Source organism: Cheilinus undulatus, linkage group 2 (genome assembly GCF_018320785.1).
Source record: "Cheilinus undulatus linkage group 2, ASM1832078v1, whole genome shotgun sequence".
Lineage (NCBI taxonomy): Eukaryota > Metazoa > Chordata > Actinopteri > Labriformes > Labridae > Cheilinus > Cheilinus undulatus.
In genome coordinates, this window is record NC_054866.1 from 5870858 (window position 1) to 5892193 (window position 21336).

The 21336-nt window shown below is 42.3% G+C and overlaps 1 protein-coding gene across 13 annotated transcripts in view; it reads left to right on the forward strand.

The window, feature by feature from the left end:
• The window catches only part of mecom (MDS1 and EVI1 complex locus), a 354218-nt gene that overhangs the window by 322108 nt on the left and 10774 nt on the right, over nt 1-21336 (forward strand). For 5 of the 13 annotated variants that reach the window (XM_041803347.1, XM_041803383.1, XM_041803329.1 and 2 more), the window contains 6 exons: nt 4542-5931; nt 6082-6172; nt 8878-8904; nt 16426-16592; nt 16766-16843; nt 20589-20758. In XM_041803347.1, the coding sequence (XP_041659281.1) occupies nt 4542-5931; nt 6082-6172; nt 8878-8904; nt 16426-16592; nt 16766-16843; nt 20589-20758 (1923 nt within the window). The remainder of the gene's footprint in view (nt 1-4541; nt 5932-6081; nt 6173-8877; nt 8905-16425; nt 16593-16765; nt 16844-20588; nt 20759-21336) is intronic. The other 8 variants (XM_041803388.1, XM_041803338.1, XM_041803366.1 and 5 more) reach the window with 3 other exon arrangements.

A 21336-nucleotide genomic window follows, 5' to 3' on the forward strand; every position in this document is an offset into this window, starting at 1 on the left:
TAACTTAAACTACATTGGATTGGTTCTACTAAGTTTAACGCACTTCAGGAGAAGGATAGCTAGGTGGCCCAGTCATCCTGATATGTTTCTGTATGTGGCCCTCAGTAAAAGCAGTCTGGACCTCCTTGACCTTCATCTTTGTGATGTGAACCGCTCAGCTCGATCAAATTCCTCCAACACAGCCAAAAGGTTTTCAGAATAGTCTGTGAATTTCTTTGTCTTTGTTGCAAGACACATGCACATCTCCAAGAGGGGAAAATCATGTGCATAATCAAAGGAATGGAGCCGTCTTCCCATTTTCCCAGATGTTTCCAAATGTTTACAGCTACCTTTCAGCCCTAATTGTGTCAGCCCAAGCCAAACCGCAAATACGCTTTATTTAAATTTAGTTTTCTGCATCTACTCATTAAAATACACTCTTTTTATAAGATTACATTCACTCTTGGCTTCAGGATTCCCATTTGGCGTGCTTCTGGGATGTTTATTTAAATGTGTTTCCACAGCCCTTTTTCCCGCTCTTCCTCTCAATCCTCTTAAATTGCCTCTTGTGCACCTTGTGGCTGGAAGGCATCCAAAGTATGCAGAAGCGTAATCACAGCGTGAGCCTAACCACTTCCTTATCCTCATTTTGAAAATCAAATAACAATGTGAGTGAAATCAATCATCCAGAGCTGCTTTCTTATATTATCAGATGATCAAAGTCTCCTTAAACATCAGCTGATGTGGAGCTGATCTGCTGAATATCCTATTGTGTTTAAGGGGGGCAACATCATCATCCCACGTTTGTGAACTGCATTCTTGACTTTTATTAAAAGGCTGAGACAAAAGAGCGTGGGAATACAATAAGTACGGGGCTACCATCCTGCTTTTAAAACTCAAATCATCGGTAGTTGATAATGTTGACAGACTAATAATGGCAATAGATATGTCAGACGGCGAGGTTTTGTCTCGGGGGGCGGGTGTTGCCACTGTACATCTCTAAGGGTCAGACACTCGGGCAGTTGTAGGAAGGTCACTTAGCCTGGGATGACAGGGACCCGGCTATGGGGACAAGGTGAGGGGGCTAAGGGGGTGACAGCAGAGGCCCAGAGGGGGGAGGGAAGAGGGGCTGCGGAGGACGTGAGACCTGTCCCTGGGAACCGGACTGCAGGATAGGATTCATTCAACTCAGCTTCCTTCACAAACTTAAAATAGAGCCATTGTGTGTTTGTGTGAGTCTGTATGTCGGCATGCTGGTGTGTATTATTCAGTTTGTCTGTGAATATTTCAGAATGTGCCTGCATGTCTCTGTGTGATTGTTTATGGACTCCCTGGGAGCGTCCCTGGGAGGACAATGGGGCTGGAGATGCCTGGGAATTCGGTTTGATGTGCAGGTGATGAGTGACAGCGAATGACTCACTCCGTCAACTGAACAGATTCCCGTACAATGCCAGGATCTGAACACGCCTCCCCTCCTTATTTTGCTGGAAAGCTGTTGTCAGGATGGGAACTTGAACATACTATTTATACTGAGTTTCCTCTGCTAAGGTCTTTGCACACTAGACACATTTTATTCATGCAATTAATTTGCACGCAATCGACCAGTAGCTAATCCTCCGATAAGCGTAGCTCACACATAGAATCAGGACGCTACCCTAGTCAGCATCAGTGGTTTTCAGTTGGATAGATCCAAAAGTCAGTGCATTTTACAGCCGACAGGTTTTTTTTTTTTAATTTAAATGAAAAATCCCAATTCAAGAAACAAGCTGTTTCCCAATAAACTTCTAAAATACAAAAACAAAGCATGGAGAATACCCTGCCCTTGGTCCTTTCAAGCAGTTTCTATCAAAAAAAACAAAAGACAAACCGTTCTTCGTTTCTTGTGTTTTTGTTTTTTCCAAAACGACCATAAAAAGAGAATGTTTTCATTTCAATTTCATTTTATCACTTTTGTGTTCTGATCAATAAGAGAACATCAAAGGACAGATGTAATGTAACATTCTTTTTTTGGAGAGGCAGGTCACACGTTTAAGAAAAAAGAATGTTAGAGCTCTAGTTTTACATTCTTTGATTTTCCTGTTTGTTTTCAGAACACAAAAACAATCAGATGAAATACAAAGCGTTTTTCATTTATACATTCCTTTTTTCCAAATTTCTAAAAAAGAAAAAGAAAAACGAGAAGCAGAGAAAAATGTTCTTTTTGTTGTTTTTTAATGGTTTTTTATTTTGCTATTTGATATGAACTGTCTGTTCAATTGACTTTTTCTCCATATTTTTTCCTATGATTAAACAGTTATGGGGCAACGTCTTGTTTCTCATTTCAAGTTTAAAATCGATCAATCTTCTTGATAGAAGGCTGCATATATTCTGTTAGACCAGTGCTTCCCAGAACGTGGGCCACGGCCCCTGGTGGGCCCCAGAAGACCTCACTAACATTAAATAACACCATCAATTTTGAAAATACTTCAAATTCTAATCAAATATTTGATTACATGTTAAATACATGAATGAAAAAGTTCCAGACCTACAAAATAACAGCCTGAAGATTTAGCTTACATTTCACCTTTGTATTATTTATCTGGTCTAATGTACGGAACTGGTGTCACGGTTTAACTGGTGTTGAATTAACTGGTAACACTCAATTAAAAATTTTACTACAGTGTTGATTCTTGCTTATAAGAATTTCCCACAGCCCTAAGAGACATTAAAGGCTCTAGGGAAGAGTTTGCAGAGTCACATTCAGCTCATTTTAAGAGACAAGTATTAGAAACTAAAAAGACTTTGCAGATACCTTATAACAATCACAATCAGGTTTTATTGCAAAGTACATTTTCACATACAAGGAATATCGATTTGTGTTTGGTACAAAAAGTAACATAGAGGAAGAATAAAACTATTAACCAGCTATTAAGAATAAGATTTTAAAGAATGTCAAATATCAGGGGAGCAGGTGGCCTAGTGGTTAAGGGCGCTCCCCATGTACACGGGCGGCACGGGTTCGAATCCGGCCTGGGGCCCTTTGCTGCATGTCTCTCCCCCACTCTTGACCCTGTTTCCAACTCTGTCCACTGTCTCCTCTATCTAGTGGAGGAACAAAAATGCCCAAAAATAAATCTTAAAAAAAAAAAGAATGTCAAATATCAACGGATTAGACTTAAAATGATACAGCGGTGGCTTATTAGTTGTTCTTTGCAATTCCACAAACTCATTTCTAGTAACCCTAATATCTCTGAAGACACTGATAGATTACTGTAACTGGAAAGTGAGCTGCAAAGAAAAATGTTTACAGTTATTTGGATATTAGATAAGGGTCCTCTAAAGGTGAATGTGTTGAACATCTTCCAAATTTTCACCAGTTACTTTAATACCAGTTGAACTATTACACCATAATGTATTTTTTATCGACCTAATGTTTGGAGAATGTATTTTGAGAGAATGTTCACATTGAAATTCTCTGTTTACAAAATAAGAATATGCGGGGAAATACTTTGAGGCCCACGTTGTGGTTTGGCAGGCCCTAGATTAATGGTGGGTTTCAAATTGAGCCACAGCATAATAAAGTTTGGGAAAGGTTGAGAAAGGCTTTAAAGGGCTACAACTCTTAACCTTTTGCAGCAGTTAACACTGATACCAGGTTGTCAAGGAACCAAAATACCACTTTTGTAAAGATAGGAACTAACATTACAATTCTGAAGTTGGCCATAATGTGGGATTCTTGCGGTTACATCACATAGCAAAGTTTGCTGTTAGACGATATTTTCCATGATGTTAGCGGAATAATGTAGGAGATTTGCTAACCCTGCAAAACTGATGGATGGCCAGATTCCATGTCCGTCATCAGGCAGATCCATCTTGTAAACCTCCAATCTGAAACCATTGAACCAGGTCCCGAGAAATGACCCAACCAATCAGTATCATTTGCGGAGAACGAGGCAGTAGCTTTAGGGGTTTGGTTTTACTGCAAGTCTTCAGCAATGGCTGCTGCAGGTGTAGCTTAAACTTAGCTATAGTACAGCTGCAGTCTTTATCCAAACTGGAAAGCATTTCTTTACAAACAAAAAGAGCAGAGAATCATACTGACAACTGGAGGTTAAGATGTTTTTGCTCTTTTCCTGCTTAGATTTATTTCACCAGCTGGCTCCACTGATAGTTGGCAATGATAGGGGCTACTGTAGCTAGTTCACTCTGAAACTGCCCACCTTACTACATCATATGTTTAGTTGCCCTAATTGGCCCGTAATAAATGTGACAGACAGAATGTTTGCCCAGTTCCAGTGAGCAGTTGCCCAGATGGATGAGACATATCCCATGCAATGGTTATGTGGAACAGTCCAAGCAAATGTTGCTAACACTATGCTGCCTTACCTTGGAACAAATTAAATATCACCTGTGCCTTATTTGTGATTTTGTGCTGTTTATTTGCATCACCCTTGGTTGCAAAGGCCTTAAGACTGCACTGTGCTAATAAGAGCTATCATGTCATTAATACTATTTTGTTTTGGTCATTGTCTGTGTTGTTTTGTGTACTGATACCTCCCCTATCTGTCTCCCTGTCCCTGCAGGCGAAGTGTGCCACAAGTCCTACACCCAGTTCTCCAACCTGTGCCGCCACAAGCGCATGCACGCTGACTGCCGCACACAGATAAAGTGCAAGGACTGCGGGCAGATGTTCAGCACTACTTCCTCTCTCAACAAGCACCGGCGCTTCTGTGAAGGCAAAAACCATTTCACAGCAGGGGGATTGTTTGCCCAGGGTATGCCACTCCCTGGTGCCCCCGGCTTGGACAAATCAGCCCTGGCAATGGGCCACAGCAGTGCTGGGCTGGCTGATTACTTTGGTGCCAGTCGCCACCACAGCGGGCTCACCTTCCCTGCTGCACCGGCCTTTCCCTTCAGCTTCCCTGGCCTCTTCCCCTCTGGACTCTATCATCGACCACCACTCATTCCTGCCACCTCTCCTGTCAGACAAGCATCCCATGCACCCGTTGGGCCTGGTGGAGAGCTGAGTAAGAGTCCGCTCCTGCCCCCAAGCCCTGGAGTTCTGGAGTCCAGAGAGCTCCTCAAGGCACTTCGTAAAGATGGTGGTTTACCTGGCAACCAACTGTCAGGTTCAGAGCACCACGCCCAGACGTCTTCATCGTCCACAAAGCAGCGGAACAAGCAGAGCGACCAGTCCGAGAGCAGCGACCTGGACGATGTCAGCACGCCCAGCGGAAGTGACCTGGAGAGCACATCAGGCTCTGAGCTAGAGAGTGACATGGACAGCGAGAGGGAAAGGGGGGCTATGAGAGAAAATGGGAAAGGCCCAAAGAGGAAGGTCAGTGAGGGAGGCCCTCAGAGCCCCAGCCTGACTGGAGGCAGTGCTGCTAAAGACTTCCCAGGCCCTGGCCTCATCCCATCCTCGCTGGACGAGCACACAGCCGTTACAGGGGCTGTAAATGACTCTATCAAGGCCATTGCCTCCATAGCTGAAAAGTACTTTGGCTCCACGGGACTGGCTGGCCTGCAGGACAAGAAGGTCGGCTCTTTGCCCTACCCCTCCATGTTCCCACTGCCCTTCTTCCCAGCTTTCTCTCCTCCAGTTTTCCCTTTTCCAGACAGGGACCTCAGACCTCCAGGTCTAAAGGGCGAGCCACAGTCTCCGGCTGATGACTGCAAGAAGGCCCAGGGTAAACCCTCATCCGAGTCACCGTTTGACCTCACTACCAAGCGGAAGGAGGAAAAGTCAGCCATGTTTGCTCCCTCCAAGCCTGAGGCACCCAACTTAAGTGGTCAGGATCAACCGCTGGACTTGAGCCTAGGAACAAGAGGCCGTGGACGCAATCCAAGAGAAGATGAGACCAAGAACAACCTGCCGTATGAGGAGGAGAAAGCAGTGGTGGAAATTCCAAAAGCTGACACCTCCTTACAGCATGCAAGGCCGACACCTTTCTTCATGGACCCCATTTACAGGTATTGCCATTCCCAGTAGCTTTCCTAGCCAAGTTTTAACTTTCTACAAGTTGTCATACTGCAGAAACTTCAGTGTTTGGTGCCTAAAAATAAATGCTCTGAGTTTTGCCTCTGAGCGTGCGATAAGAGCTGACAGAAATCTATCATTAGCAGGGTTGAGAAGAGGAGAATGAGTGATCCGTTTGAGACACTGAAAGACAAGTACATGCGGCCGGCTCCAGGCTTTCTCTTCCATCCACAGGTGAGTTATGAAGTGTGAATCAAGTGTGTAAAGCTTCACCTACTCCCTAGTTTGGTTCACTAGACACAACACATGTAATCAGGGGTATTTCTTGGTTTGTCAAGCCCATTTGAATACAGTCTTTGCGCATTAATAACCTTGGCAATATCTCATTTTTGTGAACAGTATAAAGTATTTTATGACTCTTTTAAAAAGTAAATTTTAGTTGCAATAATGGGCTAAATTCCCTGCACATCAAGTCTGTATTTTAGTCCATACTTGCCAAATATTTGATTAAACAATATGTAGAATTTTGGTTGAAATACTCCTGTTATATATATTCCTCAAGTTCTGAGCTTACTCAAAAGTTTCCAACAGTTTTCAGAATGTTTATCCTTGCCATTGAAAAAAGCTCAAAGTATTGGGAAAAGAATGCAACATAAAGAAGCATTAATAGCTACAGGCAGCTGCTGCTGTGTGCTGTGTTTCATTCATGTTTTGTACTTCTTGATTGTAACAAACCACTGTTATTCTCGGTCTCGGCCACACATTGTGTTGCTGAAGCTCGCATTCATAATGCAGAACTCTATCTAAGCCCATATGGAGTCATTATTGTTGCAAACTTGAGCGCATTTTAACATTTTGAGAGCATGACACATTGATATTGGGCTCAGATTTTTCTCTGTACTTTCCATTTAAACCTGCCTTTCTCCAGGCATTCAGGTCAGTTCTGCTTGTTTGTGAAACTGATTGTTTTTTGCAGTGCATAGAAAACTTTCTCTGCAAGCTCAAAATGTGTTTCCCCTTGGATTTTTTGATGAACTAATCAAGAGAAAACAGTTACAAGATGGACCAATCATGTTTGCTCTGCCTGCTGTTGCTATGTTGTTCTCCAGGAAACATTTGCTTTGATCTCATAAAGAGAGTCCCAACATTCTATCACATACACACATCATCTCAGGTGACTTCAAAGCCTTATAGCTTCAACTCTAACTCAGACAACCTTCATTTTGACTTTAATAAGTAGACAATTTATTCAACAATTTATGCTGGGCAGTCCCAACATTCTGTCACATACACACATGGTATAGTCTGAGAGCCAAAAATCATCATCAAACTTTAAACTGTAATTGTTTAAAATGCGTAAAGGATAGCAAAAATGTGAATCCAGCATAAATTGTTGAATAATCTGTTTACTTTTTAAATCAAAAATGAAGTCAATCCTAGTCCGAGTTGGAGCTATACGGCTTTAAAGTCACCTGAGATGATGTGTCAATGTGATAGAATGTTGGGACTCTCTTAGTGAGATCAAAGCAAATGTCTCCTGGAGAACAGCATAGCAACAACGGGCAGAACAAACATGATTGGTCCATCCTCTACCTGTTTCTTATTGGTTGATTCAACAAAAAACACAAGAGCAGAAAGAAGTTTGGAGCATGAATAGAAAGTTTCGTACATGTTCACAGAGAAAGATCAGAGTGTGTCCGTTTCACCAGCAGAAGCGACCTGAAAGAGAGGAGAATGGTTTGGGCATGAGCGCAGGAAACTTCTCTAATTATTTACAACAAATTGAAAAATAAACCTACAAGACAGTGTGCAATATTTCTAGGCAAAGTTTTTAATAGGTTACAGATCTTAAGAAAAGCATCAAATATAAACAGACCTGGTGTGCAGAGACCTTTAGCCTAAACAAACAGTATTAATGTGAATTAGCATGTGGCTTCAGCCTTACCCTAGCTGCCCGTTAAGTCGACTGCTGGCCATCAGATCAGAAACAGATGTGCTTAAAGGGCACACTTCGACACGTCTTCCCATAACATATCTTTGATTACATTATAAAAAGTGATATCCTCTTAAAGCAATGAATTCGCCCCCTGGGTTCAGTGTTTCTAGCATGACACTTCATACATGTGTGTGTGTGCATGCGTTGGCATGCATGTGTCCATGACGTGCTGCGCTGACGTTCATTTGTTCAATCTTGCCCCCGCGGGTGAGAATGGTCTGTTGGAAAGTGAAAACACCACTTTCTCAGGCCGACTATGATTTTTTTCCCTCTTTTTCTGGACGTTTCAGGTCTGCTTTTTACAGGCTGTTTCATTTGTCTGATTTATGTCCCCTGTCCAGACCGCCGCTCGGGCGCGGCCTGCAGCAGCCACATGGCCGTCCCACATGTCTTAATGAGGTGTCCTATCAGTAGAAACACTAACAGAGTGCTTAGGCCATCTTTATGACTTTATGATGTCTGGACACACAAATCATTCCCAGAAACGGCAGACCCAGGTGGGTCTAAGGCAGACCGGCTAGAGGCCCGTCTGTATACTTTTGAGGGGTTCGTTTTCAGTCACATGACTGGCTCTGGAGACCAGAAAAGAGTTGCAAAGCTGAGGGGATTGGAACTTTTTCAGCCTTGGGTGATTCAGCTTTTTATTTCCTGGCAGGAAACTTTACAGCGCAGCAATGACGGCTCTGATTACATGACTGCAGTTGTATTTGTAGCCTGCTATAATGAGCTTATTGAACACCAGGAAGTGTTGGGAACTATTAGAGCCTCCTATAATTCCAGCGCCATTACTCTGCCAATGGGCAGCTCATTCATCATTCAGAGTTAATCACACCAAGACCCATCGTTCCCTTTGTACCTATATGTGTCCAATAAAAAGCTGTTGATTTATACGTCACTCCCTGCTTCTGACTGCTGTCTCTTTTCCTTCTGTTCCGCCCCTCAGTTTCGTTTGCCTGATCAGAGGACTTGGGTAAGTTCCTCTACCTGTATCTCAACCAAACCAACACCAAAACACCATACCCTTATTAATGTATGGCCTGCAAAACCACTTATATGATGCAGCTTTTGCATGGCTTTAGCCAGTCACCATCATGCTTATTAACCTGCAGTTTCCACCAAGTCCAGTATTTTTTGGGTATTTGCCTTTATTTTGATGGGACAACAGAAAAGAGTTAGGAAATAGGAAAGTAGGGGAAGAAGTGCACCAAACAGGGCCATGATTGGGACTGAATCTTGCAACCAGTGATTCGATGACTGTAGCCTCTGTATTTGTGTGCATGTATGGAGTCATTGTTGTTGCAAAACTCAAGAGTGCATTTTGACTTTTTGAAAGCATGATTTCTTAATTTTGGGCTCAGATTTTTCTTAAAACTATCCATTAGAATCTATCTTTGTGCTCTAAACAGTGGTTCTCTACTGGCCTGGCCTCAGGACTCACCAGTTCATCTTATGAGAGATCACAACCCAAGTTTCCAAAACATTTCCAACAATGCATGTTTAGTTAATTAAATATGTTGCCGTTTGGAGCATGATTGGACCAAAACACCTAAAACAAAAAAAGTAAAGGGACAAAATGGACACATCTTATACCCTCTTTCCCCGTCATTATGTCAATTTTTGCCAATTATTCAGAGAAATTGTGAAATTACCTTATTATCATGGGAAAAGAAGCCATTTATTGCAAGAAAAGGAGATGAATTAGTTGAAATATTAATCAAACATTTAAAATTACCCAATTTCACAGTAAAACAGGTTAAAATAAAAGATATCAATGCATGTCCAATAAGAACTTCACGACTTTTACCACCATTTTTTGTCTAACACGTAGTCGCGGCCCACTGAAAACTGCGACCCACTTTTGGATCCCGACCAACCAGTTGAGAACCACTGTTCTAACTGCCTCCTTACGCTTAGATTTCACTGTTTATGCTCTAAATGTCTGCTTGCTCTCAAATCTTTAGTTTCTTGCTCAAATTTTCTGCACTCCTGCTGAAACCATTCTCCTCTTACTCAGGGTGCTTTCACTTAATTGTGAAACTGCCTGTCTCTATGGCGTAAGAAACTTTCTCAAAATGTATTTCTGCCCTTGTACTTAAAAAAAAAAACTGTAGGAAATAAACAGAGGATGGACTGATCGCATTTGCTCGGCCCGTTGCCATGCTGTAATCTCACTAAGAGAATCCAACATTCTATGGCATCCACACATATCCTCGTAACTTAAAGCCCTATAGCTACAACTCAGTTCCTGCTACAGACTTTATTTTGGCTTTAAGGTGTAGACATCTTATTAATGTTTGCTATATCTATCTTACAGATTTTTCATAATTTCTGTCAAAATTAGATGATTTTTGGCTCTCAGACTTTTACCGTGTGTGTATGTGATAGAATGTTTAGACTATCTTCGTGACATCAAAGCAAATGTCTCTTGGAGAACAACATAGCAACAACGGGCAGAGAAAATGTGATTGGCCCATCCTGTCTGTTTCCTTTTCATTGGCTCATCAGAAAGACAAGAGCAGAAACACAATTGTGCACAGAGAAGGTTTCGTACGCCAGAACAATCAGAGGGTAGTTTCGTAAACAAGCAGAAGAAAACTGAATGAGAGCAAGCAGACAGAGCAGTGGTTCTCATCTGGTTGAGTCACAGGACCCACCATCAACTCCTCAAGAAGAATTGCAACCACATTTTGGACATTTTCTTTGGTCACAAAAAAAGTAGAGCTTGGGCCTAAGAGAGGTAGAAAAGGTGTAACAAGTCACTGAAACAGGACAAACCATGCACGTTTTATAAAGTCTCATAGACGATTTGGTGCTGTTTTTTCCCAGGCACACATCTGGGACCCACTGAAAAGGGCTTCGCGACCCACTTTTGGGGCACCAATTGAGAACCACTGATTTAGAGCACAAACAAAGAAAATCTAATCAAAACAAGGCAGCTTAGAGCACAGAGACAGGTTTAAAGGAATATTTTGAGGAAAATCTGAGCTCAAAATCAACAAGTCATGTTCTCAAAACATTGAAATGCACTCCTGAGTTTCACAACAATAATGACTCCCTATGCCGGCTCTACCAAATGAGCTGAACCAGCACCCACACGGAGCGTTTACTGTTTTGGTCAAGCCCATAGACAGTTGAACCAACATAACTAAAGCAAAGTAGGACTGAGTGGTGCTTCTAGCATAAGCCTGATCCCTGCATGCTGTGGACAGTACGCTGTGGCATTGTAGTCTGTGGAGCAAATGGGATTCTGTTCAGACAGACCCTGTGGAGACTGGGTTAACTGGTGCCAATTTCTCTTTGAACCATTTTCTAATACATGATATATTTACTCAGTGATTCACCTAGAGTGTTTGATCCTTACTTCCTGATTTGTTCGCATCTTCCCATCTTGGCATATTCCCTCTCTGATTCACATGAAAGGCTGTAATGGGGATTTCCAGCCAAGCTACGCCCACCAGCTCTGAATATACGTTTGCTTATTTGGAGAATGAAGTGGTGCTTTTGCAAATGGGCATGGGGGGCTGAGTGGGAGGTAGGGTGAAGGGTGGTGTTTAGGGGGGCTGCTTTACATCAGTGCGAGGGTAACAGTCTCTTAGGGACGATGGCGGGGGGAGTCGGGGGTTAGTTCCTCCCTCCAAACATCTGGTTCCCGATAAAGATCAACAATTGAGAATGCATCTTGCTAATTAAGGCCCTCACAGCATCACTGACATCTGAAGATAGCCAATCAACTGCTGGTCCCAGTGCGGCGCTACAGCAACAAGCAAGTTCACAGACGCTCTCACACTGCCCGCGGCGAAGACGAGGGGGTTTTGGGACATGTGTGCGCGTATTTGGGGGGGGTCTCCTATACAAAGGAGAAGGGGGTTATAAAACCTTTGAAAAATCGCTCTAGAGTGAAATGTGGAGCCGTTTATCCTCGAGTCCTTTTTGCTGAACATTTCACGCACACAGTATTGTCAAACAGTGGCTTAATGAACCCGGCTAGCCATCTATAAAGCGGTGCTAGGGCTCTGGAGTGGTTCCTAGTTTAAGGCATACATGCACCAAATCTAATGGACATGGGTGTGGGAATCCTCAGAGGTGGGCGGATTTTTAAAAAAGTTTTACTTTGTTAACCGTTAATCTGTTAATTTACAGAAGTTAACATTAACATAAAGACTTTTATAGGTCTGTCCATCCAACCCTGGGCTGTCCGTGCGATTTTCTCCGCATTAAAACAATCATTCAACCAAGTGCTGTACATTAGTAACATGACTTTTACTGTTATAAAGTAAAGATGCACTGATAGACAGGCTAATAGAGAGAAAGTATTAGTGCAACGTAAACAAAACTGAGGCAGTATTTTTGTTTGAAATTCTAAAATTAAAGTATGTTCAGAATTCTGAGATTATATTGGATTTCTGAGAGTAAGGCAGAATTCTAAGATCAAGGGCAAAAGTGATATCAAAGTCTGAGTTCCAAGAATCCCAAGATAAAATCAGAATTCAGATATCAAAGTTAGGTTAGGTTAAGATATCACAGGCAGAATTGAGATTAAAGTCAGAATTGTAAGATCAAAAGCAGAATTCTCAGATTAAAGGCAGAATCTTGGGATTAAAGGCAGAATTGTGAGATTAAAGGCAGAATCATGGGATTGAAAGCAGAGCTCCAAGATCAAAGTAACAATTCCGAGATTAAAGTCAGAATTTTAAGATCAAAGGCAAAATATTTACACAAAAGGTCAAATTTTGAGATCAAAGGTAGAATCAGAGTCTGCAATGAAAGGCAGAAATCTAAGATTGTCTGAAATCTGAGATCAAAATCAGGATTCTGAGATTAAAGTCAGGATTCTTTGGTAAAAGAATTCTGAGGATAATAAGTCAGAATTCAAAGGCAGAGTCCTGAGGTCAAATACAGAATCCTGAGATTAAAGGATGAATTCTGAGATCAAAGTCAGAATTCTGACCACACAGAGATTAAATTAGCAGAGTCATCAACCATATAAATGGTGGCATTAACTCTCAGGTTAGCAATTGTGTTTTTAATTGAGTTGTTAACTCGCAAGAGTTAGCAGGCTTAGCGGTGGTCAGCTTTCTAACGTCAACCACTGTAAGCTCACATGCTTCCTAATTCCCAGTGTTCCCAGTGAAGAGGGAATGAAGTCAGCAGTCTGTGGGCATCAAGAGGAAATCCACTGCATGCAGCATGTTTAAAAGAACAGTTTGGGTGTGAGATTAACCGCTGTGGGTGCTACTCAGGAAGAATCCCAGTCTTTACTGTTAAGAGAATTGCTGTTACTGCTGTAGGCAGCCAGTCACAAGCTGGACTCTTCTGATATTCTTCAGGTCACATGACTAACATCGTACATCTTTGCAATGTGATTATTGGATATGCACACATTGCCATTGCAGTTGATTAATAATATATTGTTCAGCTTTAAATATGTTATTATTTGTCATGATTATGGAGCTGTAACATACATGATTAGCATCAACCATGTCCTGCTTATAACAATAGAAATCAGGGGTTGGTCAAAGATTTAAATGAAGCTGTTAATTGAAGAGTGCAGTGGTTTCAGCATGGTTTAGTATTGCCCCGTAAAGAGAGTTGGGATGGTTGGAGTAGTTTTAGCCCCACTTTCAGGCTCCATACTGCAGACAGTTTTAGGGCCCCTAACACTCCAAAGAGTTAGGGGTCTTTGTTGAGCAAAGCAGACAAACCGAGTCATCCCTGCAGAGGCCAATGAAATAAACCATCTAAAGAAATATGAAAGCATTTCACCGTCATTCTCCCCACAACTCCTCTCATATCTTTCAGTCTCTCTCATTCTTGCTCCCTCTCCCTCTCCTCTCCTCCTTTGATTCACGGTGTGCAGCACTGGCGTATTCATAATCAAGCAGACCTGACACTCCACATCCTCCCTCAGTGGGAACGTCGACGGCTGCGGCGGGAACTTTACACTTGGCCGTCACTCCTAATCAGCTGCTTCCAACAGCCGACTCCACCGCCATCCATCAGCCCTTCTTTCTTTCTTTTAGTCTGTCTTTATTTATCCTCTTCTTTTTTTTCTGCTTCTTTCTATCATTCTTTCTTTCCTCTCTCCTCCCAGCCTTCACCCCTATCGTCTCGTCCTTCATCATGTTTCTTCCTCCGTTCTCGTCCTCCGTTTCGTTCCCTTCGGTCTGCTCCGTCTTGGCATAAAGCCTGAGAGTGACAGGGGGTGAAAGCAGGAGATGAAATGTCAGAGTCGGAGCAGGGCTCTAGTGGAGGACCCCAATCACCATTGATTTGTTGCCTTATTGAAATAAGAATAAGGAACAGGCTGAAAATTCAATACACGCAAAATAATGCAAATTTGTGTGGGCCCTTGAAAACAGAAGGGGGAAAAAAAAGCTCTGGGTGAGACGGGCTGACAGGCCCCGCGGCCTACTGGGACCCCTTCAACCCTCCTCTCCTTCCCTCCTCCCCCCTGGCTCTCCCTTCACTCTCCCCGCAGCCCCCGCTCCTCCCCCATCCCGCCCCTCTCTGCACAGCGATATCATTATTACCCGTGTCTGGCCCTTGATCAGTAATGTCAACATCTTTCATATTGACGAATGTGCTGTCTGCCCGCATTGTGCACAGAATAGTTTACAGCCCAGCAGTGGACATGAATCACTCCTCACCCCACCCCCCCACCCCCCAACACAGGCAGGGCCGTGGATCTGACGGCACACAGACACTCAGTGAGAGCGTACGGCCAGACTCACCTACTACACAAACGTCTCACACATACAAATACATCCTTCTCGCTCTCATATATATTTTCTTTTTTGCACACTTTGATGGCGATTAATCACCAACGGCCACCGTGCAGCTCATGCACGGTTTCCGTGAGTCCACATATCTCCTCTGAGAGTATCTGATGAAAGTAAATGTTCAGCTTCATTAGCAGATTGGCCGTGCACCTAAATCCTCCTGATGGGTGTTTGGACTCATGTATGCACTCCGCAGGGTGAGGTGGGCCCATTTATTCAGGAATTTAAATACATTTACCGTTAATCTGCTAACAAAGACAGTAACTTTCATAACAGCTAATAGGAAAGGTATCTACGTTAACCGTTAATCCGTTAGCAAAGACAGTAACTATCATAACAGCTAATCGCAAATTTAAGTACTTTAACCTTTATTCCGCTAACATAGACGGTAACTGCCATAACAGTTATTCAGAAATGGAACTATGTTCACTGTTAATCCGCTAACAAAGACGGTAACTTTCATGAGTTAATCAGAAATGTAACTACGTTAACTGTTTATCCGTTAACATAGACGAAAACTTCAATATCAGTTAATCAGAAATGTAACTACGTTAACCGTTTATCTGCTAACATAGACGAAAACTTCAATATCAGTTAATCAGAAATGTAACTACGTTAACCGTTTATCTGCTAACATAGACGAAAACTTCAATATCAGTTAATCAGAAATGTAACTACGTTAACCGTTTATCCGCTAACAAAGATGGTAACTTCCATGAGTTAATCAGAAATGTAACTACGTTAACCGTTTATCTGCTAACAAAGATGGTAACAGACAACAAACTGTTACCATATTTTTCACTGTTTTAGTCATGAATCATATTTTTTTTTTAATCTTTTAGGGTGTCCCTGATACACTGTTGTACATTATGTTTCTAACCATACTTTTAAAAAATTTTATGGGTTCTGCGCCCCCCTGAAGTCCTTGCCCAACCCCCCCATGAATGCACGTGCTTCCACTGTCAAATGATAAAACCTCATTGTGAGCGTGTGATTACAAAGATTGAGTGTCTATCAGATGTACTGTATCACTGAAAAGGAAATATAGATCAATATTGACAAGTCGTTCACTAAAAACCCCACTCTTTGAACCAGCCTGTTTGCGTACAACGTATCTCTAGCTCAGATGTGGACCCAGCTCTGTCTACCCTCTGGTGTTTCTCTGTTAGGAGCAAGGTTTTTCTGAATTCATCATTCAAATTTTCACTCCAGCTCTCCTCTGAACATGAATGGTTATAGATGCTTTTTTTCTTAAACTACAGAGTTATGAATCACTCTAATGTACTTGTCATACATGTATGGTGAGGATTTGACCTTGTAGTTCATGAATCATTGATGAACATCATAATCAGAATTCCCTCCATATCAGTTTGACTTTATTTCACTGGCTGTAAACAACCCAAATGTGTCCTGACAGCTCTCTTTAATTCAATAATGGTAATTAACGCTTCATTTAAAATCTAATCAGGTTAATTTTCTGAAAGGCCTACCCAAAATTCACCTATGTTTCTGTAATTATCGGTGCATTTGATTTGGCTTTTTCCTGTGTCTGCAGTAAAAAGGAACACAATCAATGGTTTAGGTTTCTTTGGTCATCAGTGGCATTACCATTCTGTAAAATATTTTGTCTGGTATGGACCTTCATCGTTTCCTCAGCATTCTGCCTACTTTTCTTCAAGGTTAACCCTCCCTCTCTCTCCATGTCTCTGCAGATGTCGGCCATTGAGAACATGGCAGAGAAGCTGGAGACATTTGGCTCCTTGAAGCCGGATTCTGGGGACATTCTGCGCTCCGTCCCCTCCATGTTTGACTTCAGAGCCCCCCCATCTGCGCTTCCAGAGACACTGCTGCGCAAAGGCAAGGAGCGTTACACCTGCAGGTAAATACGGCGGCCGTGGTTGCTCCTTATGTTCAGTGTTTTGACTTGTGTGAGGCTTTATGGTACTAACAGTGACTTCAAGTTAGATTTGTCTTTCCTCTGTAATTTGGACATTAGAGTAATACACTTTTGTATGCAGATAAACCAAACTGTGATGTTTTTATTCCATGTAGATACTGTGGGAAAATATTCCCTCGCTCTGCTAACCTGACTCGCCACCTCAGGACTCATACAGGAGAGCAGCCCTACAGGTAAAACTTTCATGAGTTTAAGAGTCTGGTTCAGACAAACACGTTAACTCAGTGGTTGTGTGAATGTTTCAGAGTTCATGTCAGTGGTTTGTTTTGGTTTTCTACATCAGTTATCTCTTTGAATACAGGCTTTAAATCATATTTGTTATTAATGCATTCCCACAGTATCATTATCCAAGTATCTGCCATCATTCTACTCTGCTTGGACCCTTTTATTCATCTTACTGATTCTGAATGTTTTAATGAATTTTAAGTACTGACTTGCACAGATTTAACTGATAGTGTTTGTCGTATTTTATATTTTATATTTCAGAACGTCTTTATTTCTGCCTTTCATGTTGTAGATGATTTTGACGGTTTTAATCAGTTGCTTTTGTACGGAGTCATTACTGTTGCAAAACTCAAGAGCTGACTTTAATATTTTAAGAACTTGACTTTTTGATTTTGGGCTTAAGATTTTTTTCCAGCTTTTCATTAAAACCTGCCTTTTTTCTCTACATGTCTGCTCGCTCTCAAATGTTTAGTTGCTTGTTCAAATTCCCTGTGCTCTAAATGCTCGAACCATTCTCCTCTCATTCAGGTTGATTCTGCTTGTTGTTGTTTCTGCATTCATACGACACTTTCTCCACCCACTCAAAGCAAATTACCACCCTTGGACTTTTGATGAACCAGCCAATAGGAAACAGGTAGAGGATGGACCAATCATGTTTGATCTGCCTGTTGTTGCTATGCTGTTGTGTATGGGATAGAATGTCGGGACTCTCTTAGTGAGTTCAAAGCAAATGTCTCCTGAAGAACAGCATAGCAACAACGGGCAGAGCAAATGTGATTGGTTCAGTAGAAGTCCAATAGGAGTAATATGTCTAGACTGCTCAGATAAAGTTTTGTTTGACACAGAGAAAAATCAGACAGTATCAGTTTGAGAACTAATCAGAATCAACCTAACCTTGTAAAGTAGATTTGCCAGTTCCTTTATTTCTCATCGGCAAATCCATCTTGCAAAGCCCCCATCTGAACCGTTTGGGCCCGGTTAGAAAGTGGCAGGACCAATCAGCGACGAGGGCAGTGCTTTAGGGCGCGGCAGAGTCGTGACATAAGCGAGCAGCAACAAGAGACCGGTGCAATTATAGCAGCATGGATGCTGCTATATCAATTTATCAATATATCAATTTTATCAGAACTTGACGATATTTCTTCGTTAAAAGAAGAACAAAGAACAGCATTGAATGTTTTCTTTTCAAAAACAACAAAAAGTTGTGTACTAACATGTCAGTTGCCATGGTTCACGTTATGCATTTCGGTATGGAGTTTACTCCTAGGTAGCGGTTACGACGTCACGTGTTTTGTTGCTCTGATTGCCCCGTAAAGATGTGTCAGACAGAACGTTCATCCAATCACCCTCCAAGTTTTTTTTCAAAGGCTCTGCCCTTTCCCAAACGCTGTCTATGGGAGGTTTTTTCAGATGGATGTGTGAAACAAATCTATCTGGCCTGTCAGGTTAGAATCAACCTAAATGAGAGGAGGAGTGGTTTGATTCGAGTGCAAGCAGACATTTAGAGCACAAACTGAGAAAATCTGAGCGCAAGACAGGTTTAAAAGGGGCAATGTGCAAAATTATCCTGGTAGCATTTTGTGGAACAAGCTTAATAAAGCAATAAAGCATAATTTTAATAGATATGCCTATCTAAGTTAGGGTTTAATCTTTTAAAACTATTTTGTTATTATTTACTGGAATAAGCCTTTTATTCATGCATTGAGAGGGTCCCCTCCACCATCTTGGATTTTCAGAAACTTGCATGATTCTACGGTACATCTACACAGAAGGGGCCGAACAACACTCATTTATCATTTATTAAGATTACCCTGGATAACATGGTAATCACCAGAAGTGAGCATCACAATCTAGAATCTGTTGGATGTTGCTTATATTCCTGATTTTAATAACTGTACCTTTAATGGAAAGTTTGAAGTCATGCTCCCAAAATGTTGAAATATGCTCTTGAGTTTTGTGACAATAATGGTTTCATATTTTTGCTCTTTAAAAGAAAAAAAAATTACACACCAGTGAACTAAATTATTGTTGAGTAAGGAACCAAGGTGGACCTAGTTTATGCTTGAAGTGTTCTTTTGTCCTCATGGTGTAATGGTAGCCAGGAATACTACTTAACCAATGACAGGACCTTCCATACACAGGTGTCTTTATACTCGAGACACATTCACTGCACTCAGGTGATCCCCATTTCACAAATAGTGAGACTACTAGCACCAATTGGCTGGACCTCTGTTGAATTAGGTCAGTTAATTTAAAGGGGGTGAATATTTAACTTCCTGCTGGTGAAGAAGCATTTCAAAATAAAAGCAGGGCAGTGCCGGGAGTACGGGAGGTTGTATGCTCTTACTTTGACAATGACATTTATGTAAGATGAAGTTAATGGAAGTTAAGTTTCAGTAATCATTGTCCAAATTACCATCCATGTTTGTGGATTAACAGACATGTTCCAGCTCTGATAAGGAATCAAAATTAATCATCAATAATCAATTAATAATAATCTCTCAGCTCCACCATGACATTTGGTTTCTCTCTCTGCAAACAGAACCAAAAGCTGCTGACACTTTCACACAGACAGAGCGATGCAGCTCGTTTGTTAACAGCACATTCTTCTCTAAAATCCTCTCCAGAGAACACAGTTAACTCGTGTTTTCTCCTGGAGTAATCATCCTGCTAAATAATTAGCCTGATGAGGAATGGTGTCCGTCGCCAGGATGACAGGTCGTAGAGGGGAGGAAGTTTGGTGAAAAATTGGGGTGATGAGGAGCGCGGGCAGATGTCCAGGCCCGGCAGCTGTGGTCATTTCTCTTGTGTGTCTGAGGCCGCAGTGGTCTGAAGGCCGACTGGCTACCAAGCGATGCTTTCTTGCCAATTTAGGGAGTCTATCAGACAATTAAGTAGTTATTATCTGGAATCGTACTCTAATATCTTGTCCGTGAAGTTTCTTAGCACCATGGGAATGGTTGTTGCAAAAGTTTCTGAGCCGTGTTACATAGAGACAGACGTCAGAGCTCTCCAGGTGTACATGTAACAATGCAGCAGCAGCAGCTCAGTACAGATGTAAAAAATGAATCTTGCACATTTTACTACATTTGGATAATGAGTCCGCTCTGGCTGCTCTGCTCTGTAGTTACTAAGGTAGAGGAATGTTGGCCCAACGCTTGCAGGAGGCCTGCTGACCACGGGGGAGAGGGAGAGACAGACGCAGGCCTCTACTGCCCCGGCCTGATAGCCTGCTCTCCACACGCTGGCATGCCATTAAAGATCACCGCTGTTTATTGTAATTTTTCTGTGGAGATAACCAGGGGGTTTCCTGAGGGACAGCCAATCGAGCAAGCTAATTCCAGCAGAAGAAAAGATGTAATCTTCTCGTATAATTTTGCATGAAGAAACTTGGCACAGAGGCTCTAATTTTGCAGGGCTAGAACCAAATCTGTTGCGTGCTTATTTAGTGAGAGAAGAATGCAGTTTTATTGCGCTGGCTGGAGATAAGAGGCAGAGCTGTTTCACCTTAAACAAGCTCCTCCATCATGTCTGGGACTGCGGGACTGCTGGGACTGCTGTATGCATGTCTATGTGGTAGTACTGCCTTATGTTTCCCACACAATGAACCATTCATTACCACAGTCGCATTCACTGTTCCTGGTTGAAACCGTTCCATCCTGTCTCAGTGAACCGCCTCTCCTCTTCTTATAGGTGTAAATACTGTGACCGCTCCTTCAGCATCTCCTCCAACCTGCAACGCCACATTCGCAACATCCACAACAAGGAGAAGCCCTTCAAGTGCCACCTGTGTGATCGTTGCTTTGGTCAGCAGACCAACCTGGACCGTCACCTGAAGAAGCACGAGAATGGAAACCTGTCAGGTGAGAGATTGGGAAAGAGGAGATTATTACATAGCAAAAAAGGGTGCTATCACATTAGGAGGCCCTGGCCTAGGTCCTGCCCCGAACATAAGCATCTAGTCTGTTCTGGGTGCTTTCACATTAGATGCATTTAGACAGCTCAGAGACGGGATGGTTGCAAGGCACAGTTCTGGGAAAGGCTACAAAAATCAGAAAAGAAGTTTGGCACAACCAGGACTCTTCTAAGAGCTGGTCACCTGGCCAAACTGAGCAATCTGAGAAGAAGGACCTTTGTAAGAGAGGTGACCAAGAACCTGATGGTCACCCTGACTGAGCTCCAGAGATCCTGTGTGGAGATGGGACAAAGTCCCATAAGGACGACCATCACTGCAGCCCTCTACAGATCTGGACTTAATGGCAGAGTGGCTAGACAGAAGCCCACTTGCCTTTCGTTTGGAGTGTTTTGCAAACTCCAAGCAGGCTGTCATGCACCGATTGCTCAGTTTGGCAAAGTGACCAGCTCCTCTTTATTTCTTTTTTTACTAGGAGAGATTGAGAGCTACTTTGCTAATTTGAGCTGCAGCTTTACTCATTACTGG